We start from the raw sequence: 10,672 nt of genomic DNA on the forward strand, positions 1-10,672 counted from the left end.
ATCAGAGGGCCAGAGAGAGGCAACCATCCGCTAGAATGGACATTATGAAACATAATGGCTGCTTTGTGTGGGGAGGTGGGTGATGGGGAAGGGATGAATCGGTGGACTGTCCATCACAGTCATATTGAAACTCACTATTAGCAGCTGAGCTGAAGATCTTCACTTGTGAGTTCCTTGGTGGAAATCCCTAAAGTCCTCTACCAACTCCTTCCACCTGCAGCAACAATCGACTTTGTCCAGAACATCCTTCCACCAATCTCCTCCATTGAGGTTGGTACCCACCCGTATTCTATCTCTTAGTCACCTTGGCCCACCTTCATCATAGCTACCAATTTTTAATTTCTAAACGATGAGCTACTTCTCACAATATTTCTCCTCTACTGCTAGACAGAAAGGAAGCCACCCAGTTTTCTCTGTGTTTTAAGAGGTGCCACAAACTGGGGATCATCTTATCAGTGCTTGTTTGATCTTAATTCCAGGGCTTCGGTGGCTCAAGGCTGAGGGGAAACATGGGTGGGGGTGGGGAACAGGACAGATGATCAGTGGGAGTTGAGGGTAAGGTGGGGTACCAGTCCTCAGCTGCATGTGGGAGAGTAAAGCAAGCCTCTCCCGTGGCCTGGGCAGGAAGCGGCTGGTTAGAGGAATGAGAGCAGCAGGTGATCGGTGGAGGGGTTGTTGGGTAGGAGTACAGGCAAGCAGAGGACTCAGGCAAGAAGCTAGAGAAGGTGGTAGGAGACCAATGGGCCAGTGGCTGGGGCAGTGACCGCTCTTGCTTCCGCTGTTTAGCTCTGCGGTTCTGGAACCAGACCTGAGGAGGAAGCAGACAAGAGCTGGGTCAACCCCCCATTCTCCAGCAGGTGGCACCATCACATGCAACCCCTCTCCCAATGAAAGGAACAGGAACGGGCCTCTTCCACTTGGCTAGAAGTCAAATTTGTCCAGGAGGTAGGACTGAGCCAGATTTATTGACATGGGGAGAACTTCAACCTCACCCCTAAAGGTACCCAACTTTGGGTGAGTAAGAAATGTTAACTTCCAATAAAAGAGAGATAAAAGGGGAGGGGGTGGACAGTTAAGTATAGAAATTAAGGCTAGAGTTTAATTGTTATAGACAAGGTCGGCTTTAGGGCAAGGTATATATTTAAGGTTAATTAACTTTATGGTTAGAAGCATAGGTCTGGTTCAATTTCAAGCTATGGTTAAGACAAAGTGATGTACTCATTTGAACAGTTAGGATTGAATTCTATTACTGCTAGGTCTTAAAAAATTCAAATGAGATTAGGTTCGAGTGAAGTTTATATTCAGTGAGACTCTCAGGTTGACAGTCAGACGGGGTTTACATTCCTTTGATGTTCAGTTTAGGGTTATAATGTTCGTGAGAATTTGTACCCAGGGATGCCCTGAGCACTGCACTTGCATTTCTTCCCAGAGCGAAGGGGGTGGGGGCAGGGTTGAGTCTGGGTCTCACCTGGATCCTGGCTTCACTGAGACCTGTGTTCTGGGCAAGACTCTCTCGGGTCCAGATGTCAGGGTACTGGTTCCTCTCAAAGGCTGATTCCAGCTGCTCCAACTGGACTGGACTGAACGTGGTGCGGTGTCGTCTCCGGGAGTGCGGGCAAACCCTCTGTGCACCTTGCTGGGAAAGTCTTGGTCTCTCCAACCCCACACCAGAGAATCTCTTATAGGACGGAGTACTCCTGTCTGCTGAAGGAGGGAATCAGAGAGGCAGTGTCAAAGTGTGTCCACTCATCTAGCTCATGCCCCATATGCACTGTTCCCCAGATACCCCCTAACATCCCTTCCCTAACCCTGACTCTGAGCCCAAGTTACTGCTCCTGGACTCAGCTCAGCCTCATCCCTAGGTTCACTTCTGAGTCCCATAGTCTAGGGTCTATGCCTCAAACCATCCCATACCATTCCCCTCTACTCCTATGGAACGCCCTCTCGCGAGTCCATCCCTCAGACACATTCCCACGGAATCCAGTCACCTTCATCTCCCAGCATGCACATTACACCTGTGGGCTGCAAACTCGGGGTCTCCTTGTTGCCTTCCCATTCTAAGAGCTTCCCAGGTTTTCACATAAGACCACTCATACTTATTCTCCACCCACAGAGTGTCCACATCCAACACTCATGATTCTGCTCCCATCTTCACCTACGCTGCATACAGGAGGTGGGGGATTCAACCCCTCCCCCACTAAGGCACACCCTTACCTTCAGGTACACTTCATCTTCTCCCAAACTCCCTGCCCTGGCCCCTCCACCAGCCTGCAGGAACCTGAGCTCGTGGGAAAGGTTGGCCTCTCCTCTCCACAGGCTCCCTAAGCCTCCACACTAATTAGTCTGAGAGCAGGGGAAAAGAGAACAGGGAGGGTCAGGAAACACCTGGGAGGCACCCACTCAAAATGAAGATGCCTGGGGCTGAGGCACCCATCCCCATGGTGACCTCGGGGCCTTAACCTCCACAGCTTGATGCCCACATTCGGGAAACACAGGTTTTTCACCTGCCCCAGGTCTGCTGGTGCCAAAGGCTTTGCCCCTACAATTCCTTCCATGAGAGCAGTCAATGTCCTAGGGAGGAGTGGGCCGTGAGGAGATGGAGATTTCAGCATTGCCTCTGCCCCGACTGGACGCATGCTAGTCTTCAGATCACTCAATGCCAGGGCCTCCATTCCCTAAATTCTAAACTGAAGGAGTTGTACGCTTCTGACATTTTCCACAGTTTGAATATTCTAGTGTTCTATTTTATTTCTCCTCTCAATTTTCCTCATGGAGAATTACTGCCTTGCAGGAACTCAGATACCGTGCCAGCCCTCAACCCAGAGATTCACTCACCCGCAGTGGAGGTCCGAACGTCCGGGGGTCTTTCAGGCAAGATATGGCCGTGAACTCTCCTCTTTTTTGGTTTACTCTGCTGATCTTTCCTTTCTGCTTCCATGGCTAAATCGGAAGACCTAAGACTTCCAGTTTCCCGCCTCCCTAAATCTGCTCCTAGGCCACTCTTTCTCTGGTTTGGTAATGCCCTTCCTGCTATGCCTATTGTCTCACTCCTTCTCCCTCTGTTTATCGCTCCATGTCTGTGTGGAGATATAAATACAGAAAGAGATCATTCCGTTTTCTTTTGCATTGTCCCTCCTTTTTGTTTCTAACCCCCAATTCCTTCGCTCAAATCTCTCTATCTCACTCGCTCTCTCTGGCTTCCACCTGCCTTTCTCTGCCTGCTGGCGCTGCTTTTCTGGCCCTGACTCTTCTTTCCATTGGACCTCTCTTCTCTGGTGTTCTCTCAGCTGCCTCCCTTGACCACTTGCAGCCCCGCACCCACTACTCTGCCCCTGAGTCTTGGAGGAGTGACCTCCTTGTCCCCCTGTGGCCCATCCAATCATTACCTGGCCATGAGAGCCCCGCCTCGGGGAGGCTCATAAGCCAGAGGGAAGGTGTTCTGTTGGAGGGTCCAGGAACTGGGGCCAAGAGCTCACATTCCCAGAGACCAATTCTTTTGTCCTGTGAAATCCCCTCCTGGGAGCAGGCTGGGAAAGAGAAGAAAATGCACTCCTCGTCGGCCCGCCCCCCTCCAAGCAGCACTTGGGGGAAAGGAGAAGCTAGCAGCTTGGGGCATGTGGGTGATGCCCAAGGGTCTGTTTCCAGAAAAGGAAAAGCATAAAATTTCCAAGCCTATTCTGACCCCGCCTGGCGATGTGAATATCTCAACATACTCGGGGGCTTCAAAAGCTCCTAGAACAAATGGGGTGAAAAGACAATGGAACTTCCCCATGAACTTTTTGAGACCTCATACACTGGCCAGCCCTTCAAGGCAGCCTCAACCCAATCTGCTGAGTTTGTCTGTGTGCCTATACTTGAAAACTACAGGGGAGTCATTTCTTTTTTTTTTAATTAAAAATTTTTTTTGTGCTTTCATAAATTTTCATTTAATGCTAGTGAACATTTTTATCATAAACTCAATGAACTACAACCGGAAGTGGAAACCCCTTATCCTACTCTACCTGGGCCATCACCAAAGGGTTTGCCTCTAGGTTTCTCAGAGGAGAAGCAATCAAAACACACAAATGTTGAGCGTTGACAACCACAAAGAGAACTGGGGGAGGTTTGGCCTTGCACCACAGTGCAGGTGGGAAGGTGACTGGCAGTGCAGTGTGAACTGATCGGATCTTGTCCAAAGAGTGGACTCTGGTCTGTACCTGCCTGAGTGAAACTAAATTGCCTTTACCTTGTGACCTCAGGAACAGTCTCAAATACCAAACTAGTCCAAGATCAAACTATTCTCAAACAGCAGTGTACAGGAACATCACTACGTTTATCAAGGAGTCTGGGAGTTGCTTCTTCTGTGGATCAGAAGCTGCAGCTTTTCTTCAACATCCAGATGCGGCACATGTGCTCCCCATGAAGTGCCAGCCACCTCCCCAAGAGAAGCTCAGTCCAGACTGCTGCTGGAGAATTCACCGAGCATCTGCACCCCTCAAACGGCATCACTGGAGGCTTGGCCAGCAGGCCGCTGCACCTGGTCGGTTAGAAGGGGTGGGCTCAGCTCCACAGCAGACGTGACTCCGGGGAAGAAGGACACAGCCTGAGCCAACTCTGGTCTTTGGGGAAGGATGAACTCCAGAGGTGGCAATGCAGGCTGTGTCACCTGTAGCTTCACGTGTCCACCACTGGTACCTGGGCCTTCCTCCAGACACTTAGTCTGGGTGCTCCCACGGGGCATGTCAGTGAATCCACAGATGCTGCCGCTGCCATCACCGCTGCTTGTCCAGGACATGAATCGCTACCACAGTGGCTGCCGCCACCCTCCGTGCAGGAGCCTCCGGTGTTCGGACACTCTATCCGACAGTAAAGTGCCATCCACCGTACTTACGGTGGATATGATGATGAAACCCTCCCTGCCCGGTGCCGCGCGCAGCGTGCTTCGGATCCGGTGCGCCGTCTGTAGCCCCAGGCGCCGCGGTCGCCCAACTTGGTCACTTCCCGCCCGCCGGGCTTGGCACTATGCCCGCCAGCCATCGTCCTCCTAGCTGCCTCCACCTCCACCGCCCCGACCGACAGAGCATGCGCGCCCGCGCCACCCTGGAGTCATTTCTTGCCCCAAAACTCATCTCTTCATTTGCTCAGAATCCCTAGAACACCGAGACAATCCAGGAAGGTCGCACAGACCTTTAGCAATCTATTTATTTATAAAAACAACCTCTGATTTCCAGGTGACTCCTGACCACCAGGACATCCCATCCCTGCAGGAAGCCGACATTCCCATTTCATTCGAACATTGTGCTTCTTCAAGGAACCTTGGCACCCTACCAATCAGGACACGCTGCCTCCTGAAGTCACTTAGATCACAGACAACCCTAAGACACCCTGAATTTCCAGAATGCTTTTAAGGACAACTTGATACTCCCAGGATGCCAGGACTTTTCTTTAGGACACTCTAATACTTAGAATATTGCGATCCCATCCTAATAACCAGATTTCTGTGAAGAAACATTCTCTCCACTACGTTCTGACCTCTTAGAAGCACAATGATCCTGTGTGAGCACTCCAGCCTCTTTGAAACACACCATGACTATAAGACACTCTGATCCCCCAGACATTCCTAAAAGCAAAAGAATAAACATGCTCACTGTTACAGTTATGTTTTTATCAACTTTATTAAGCCAAGATTCTCAGTGGTTTGGCAGTTAAGACCTAATAATCCCCCCTGGATCTATGCTGTCACTTCCATAATGGAATCTGCTATGAGAAGTGAATCAGTTATAGGAAGATTGGGGTGGGATATAACACTCATACTCAGATCACAGCCATGATCAAATCAATTGAAAGGAAGCTTTACTCTGGGGTGTGGACTGCTTCCAATATAAGTGGACACTGTGGAAAAGCTTTCTTGTGTTTTACTGGGTCTGGATCCTACATCTGGCTCATCAAACTCCAGTTCTTTAGACCTGAGCCAACAGCCTGCTGATCCTGGGGGGTCATCGACAGCTTCCATCTGACCTGCCTGGGTTGGATTCATTCACCTCTGCAGCTACAAGCCTGTCTTTTTGTCTTTCATGAGTTCATCAGTCTCTGCAACTAGAGTCAGGAGAAACCTCCAGCCTCACATCCAGCCCATGGACTTGGAACTTGTCCAGACTTGGAATTTGCCTACTTCTACAACTGTGCAAACCATTTTGATATTATGTTTTCTATATATAAACATCTATAAGCTTCATTAGTTTTACTTCTCTAGAGAATCCAACCTAAGACCCTGATAACTGTAAGAGAAGAAAAGTCAATCATCTACGGTATGGATACTCACAATATGGTTTAAGTAGCAGCAGCAGATGTAGACTTCTTAGAAACGCAGACTCGGTCTACTGAATCGTAATCTGCATTACAATGAGATTCCAGGTGATTTGAGTCCTCTCTTCCATCCCATTTCCCCACAGAACACTGTAAATGAATGCGGACATCCTCAATCATCCTCAAGTGAACACATGGAGCATTCCGTTGAATCGTGACTATGCAAAAACACCACAACGTCCCAGATACACTTAATTCCCAGATAATCACTCCTTTCTTGTTATACCAGCCTTGTTCCAGACAGTCTTATCGACTCCCACGTATCCAGACCTCTCAGGCCCTCACTCTGGTCCAATAAGAGGAAGCAGACCCTTCAAGGACATCATGATGTTAAACCATTCTACATTCTAAACATAGCAGCACACTATTCCCAAAGTAACACCATTAGCTTGGTGATCGTATTAAGACAAAAAGAGAAACCCACAGAATAACAAGAATAGCAACAAAACAAAAGGCAGAAAAAGCAAAAACCAAAAACACTGTCAACCATCCGCCTGGAATATAAGGTGATTGCATTGATAACGTGAATAATTTTACTAACGACATAGAATTTATGATACTGGTGATGCGAGTCCAATTGTGAACTGCAGTCCATGAGGTGTTGCTTTGTACAGATTGATTTACCCGCTTGAGCTCTGCTTACACTGAGAGGGGAATCGGTGCTAGGGGGAATGTTCCTGTATCATTTCTTACAGGTACAGATCCTTGCCTAAAAGATTAAAGCCCATCATAAGGGAACATGGGGTATTAAGTATATGGCGTTTCTGTGTCCTCTTTCTTTGTATACCCGCTAAGCCAGAGGTCCCACCCAAGGTCCAATGACACCATTTCCACAGCCTTGTGTTAGGGTCTCGTCCAGCGAGACCCTCACATGGTGACCCGGAGGGGCAACGAACCTGGATGGGAAAAAGAAAGAGAGACATGGGGCAAGACAGGTGCTGATCAAGCCCGTTTATTTTGCCAAAACTCTGGGTATATATTCACAACAGAGAAGGAAGTGGGAGGCGCATATTCCAATGAAGCACACTGTGTAACAACCGCACACTGTACAACAACCAATCAGTCACATGTTCCCAATGAGGTACAAAGGGTGCGCAACAGTACTCAAAGACATCGTGGTGATGTACGGGTGAACTTATCACTATGTTCCTAATATGGTATATCTGCAGTTCAAGGGGTGCTCAGTACTTTGGCTAATGGCAACAAGGTCAGTTATTGGAACTGCTCATGCTGCAGTAGCTTGGAATGTGGGGGCGAAGTTGGGCAGGAAACAAAGCCTTGCTGTTAGAAAGCAGCCAAGTTTCTGCTACGTGTCTGAGGCCAGGGTCTTGATGGCGATTGGCTCCCGACAGCCTTGGGATTACCATCCTTTGCTTCCTTTCCCATGAGAGTATTTCAGTCCTAAATTCAAGGGTGCAGGCAATTTTAAGGTAAGATTCAGTTCATTCAGGCGGCTTCTGCGTTGAGTCCTTCTGGTGTGGTCCTTGGGGGTTGCTACATAAGGCCAGCATCTAAGGTCATCATGGCGCTTAGTCTATGATATGGTTAACGGAGGGTTGGGTAGAAAGAGATTTGTAATGTCTGCCAGGAATGTAAAATCAGGTTCATTGTCCTCTTGGGTTTCCTACAATTATTGTTTAGCGTCCTTTTCCAATGTGAGGTTGGTCTTCCTCATTTATCTACCACACTCACAAACAGAAATTTCAGTGCATCCTCTAAGATGTAGATGCTCCCTCCCCCTGGTCTTAACTTGACTTTCAGGTTAGGTTGTCCGCTCGCTCATTCGGGTGGAGGGTCTGTTGATTTGTCACAGCTTTGTCTCGGTGTTGCATAGCAGCAAGTGGATGCGCTTCCTTCCCTCCCTTCTTGAAGGAGGAACCCCAGCCCATGCGAGTTCTCCTCTTCCAAGAGGATGCCTATGAAGAGCTCATAAGGGAGTGTTTGGGAATTAGTCTCTGAGATTTCTTTAATTGGGTATCTCTTTATAGTAGTGGACTCATACAATATTTTTCCTTTTGTGATTGGCTAACTTCATTCAGCATAATTGCTTCCAGCTCATGTCGTGTGTTTTTCCATCACCTTTTGTTTTGTTTTTTAGGGATACATAGTATTCCATTGTGTATAAGTACCATAGTTCCTTTATCCATGCTCCCACTGTGGAGCATTTGGGCTGCTTCCAGTTTCTTGCTATTGTGAACTATGCTGTTATGAACATGGGAGAGTATACATCCACTTGTGTTTTGTCTCTTATTTCTTTGGAGTATATGCCTAAGAGTGGTGTTGCTGGATCGTATGGGATTTCAATTCCCAGTTGCTTTCAGTATCACCAGATCATTTCCCACAGGGGCTGTATGCGTTTACAAGTCCACCAACAGGGTCTACCAGGTCCAATCTCTTCACATCTTCTTCAGCATTTGTTGTTTTTCTGTTTTTTTTCTTAAATGGGCTGGCATTGTGGTTGTAAAGCGGAATCTCATTGTGATTTTAATTTGCATCTTCTTGAGGGCTAGTGATTATATTTTTTATCATGTGTTGGTTACTCGTTTGTACTCCACTTTTGGCGAATTGTCCATATCGTTTTCCAATTTCTTACTTGGGTCGTTTGTTATTTTCTGATCAAGCAGTTATAGAGTTCTATATATTTTGACAATTGGACCACTATCCAATGTGTCATTGATAACCCTCCCTCCCCCCCTTCAAATCTATGGGCTCTCAGTTTACTCTCCTGATGAAGCCTTATGATGGGCATAGAGGATATAATTCCAGTCTGGGACAGTCATCTATCTTGTCTTTGCTCTGTGTGCCTCCGTTATTATACTTGCTAGTCTATATATGGCCCGCAATAGGGCTCTTAAGTTTGTTCCAGCTTTCTTATTAATGACCATGACAGCTTTGGGGTTTACATTTAGGTCTTCTATCCATCTTGAGTTCATTTTTTTGTGCATGGGGGAGATAAGTGTACAATCTTTACAACTTCAATTTGAATCTCCAATCACTAAAATAAATAAGCCAAAGATATTTGTCCTCTAGGACACTCTTACCTTCCAGACCTCTGAAATGTACTAGGCCAGGCTGAAGTCACAATGACTTATAAATAAACAAAACAGAAGTAAAACCAAGCAACTATTCCTTGAGACTTTTTTTTTTTACTTACTGAGTGCCCTGAACACTGAGAACGTTCTGGATCTACAATGGACCTCTGAGTCCGAAAGACAAAGGGACTTCCCAGTGCCACGTTCCTCAACATGAAACCCAGCTTCTCGGATTATTTGCTGTGCACGCAGTTGAATACATCTGGGGAGAGATTGCAACCCTGACACGCACCTTTCCTGATTTTAAACTGTGCAGTATTCCCTTGATGTGTTCATACAACTGCCTCTTACTGTGCAGGTTGCTCAAAGCACAATGTGTGTTCTGAAATCCCCATTCTTCTCCAGGCTATCCTCAGTTTCTGTCTGTTATTCTGCTTTCTGTGAAGACCCATCTGACATAAAGAGCAACCTCTCAGAGGAGAGTCAAGACGGTGTCCAGGTAAAAGCACCTGCCTGGCGCTCCTGGCAGAAAATTAAGAAGGGGAGGGTATTGATTATGTCTCCACAGAAATGGGAGTGTGATGCAGACAGACCCCACCATGGTGTGCCAAACCTCGAGGGCAACGTAACCACATGGAGCAACTCCTGAACAGAGAGGCCTGCAGGGCCAGCCCCAGTCAGAGCCAAACTGACCCCACACATATACTCACCCCAGAAGTATGGGCTACAGAGGACAACACTAAACCTACAGCTTCAGGAGAGGGGTGGGCCTGCCATGCCCATACAAGGGCAAACCAAGAAGAAAAATGAGAGGATGAGGAACTAGACCCCATACTGGCGCATCAAGTCTTGAGGATGACATCCCTGCACAGACCTGCTAAGACACTGAGAGGGCTGTAGGGCCGACAATAGCTCAAGGCATGATGTCCCTACACTGGAGCATACTGAGACACAGGACAAGACTGTTGACACATGGTGGGAGTGAGTCTAGTCTGACCCACCCAAGAAGGGAACATAACAGATCAGCAAGGGGAGCAAAGCCAAGCCACAAAGCCCCTACGGAGCCTCCAAAATAGACTTCAGGCTAGGAGGGGCAGTTCCCGGAACCCCCCAGGACTGGTAGGAAGAGCGTCATAAAAGTCAGTGGACAGACCTGGAATTACCTACGCTTTTTTCATTTTCAATTTTTTCTTGGGGGGTGGTGGTGGTAATTTTTCCTTCTTTTTTTTTCTCGTTTTATTCAATCTTTTTTTTCTTCTTTTTTTGGTCTCCATTATTGTATTGCCTACCTGTAT

General features: G+C 47.6%; 1 protein-coding gene across 1 annotated transcript; it reads right to left on the reverse strand.

Annotated features, from left to right (window-relative positions):
* Positions 1-469: 469 nt before the first annotated feature.
* On the reverse strand, positions 470-2,938 carry PROP1 (PROP paired-like homeobox 1). The gene is made up of 3 exons (XM_075543221.1): positions 2,836-2,938; positions 1,469-1,704; positions 470-808 (listed from the first exon to the last, which is right to left on the reverse strand). Exons 1-3 carry the CDS (start codon positions 2,936-2,938, stop codon positions 470-472), a joined length of 678 nt encoding a protein of 225 aa, XP_075399336.1.
* Between the last annotated feature and the right edge of the window lie 7,734 nt (positions 2,939-10,672).

This window comes from Tenrec ecaudatus, chromosome 2, assembly GCF_050624435.1.
Source record: "Tenrec ecaudatus isolate mTenEca1 chromosome 2, mTenEca1.hap1, whole genome shotgun sequence".
NCBI lineage: Eukaryota > Metazoa > Chordata > Mammalia > Afrosoricida > Tenrecidae > Tenrec > Tenrec ecaudatus.

Coding starts and splice junctions, on each gene's coding strand:
- PROP1 (XM_075543221.1), bottom strand. CDS start 2,938: ATGGAAGCAGAAAGGAAAGATCAGCAGAGTAAACCAAAAAAGAGGAGA. Junction 1,705..2,835: donor CGTTCGGACCTCCACTGCGG/GTGAGTGAATCT, acceptor TCCCTCCTTCAG/CAGACAGGAGTACTCCGTCC. Junction 809..1,468: donor TCAGTGAAGCCAGGATCCAG/GTGAGACCCAGA, acceptor CTTCCTCCTCAG/GTCTGGTTCCAGAACCGCAG.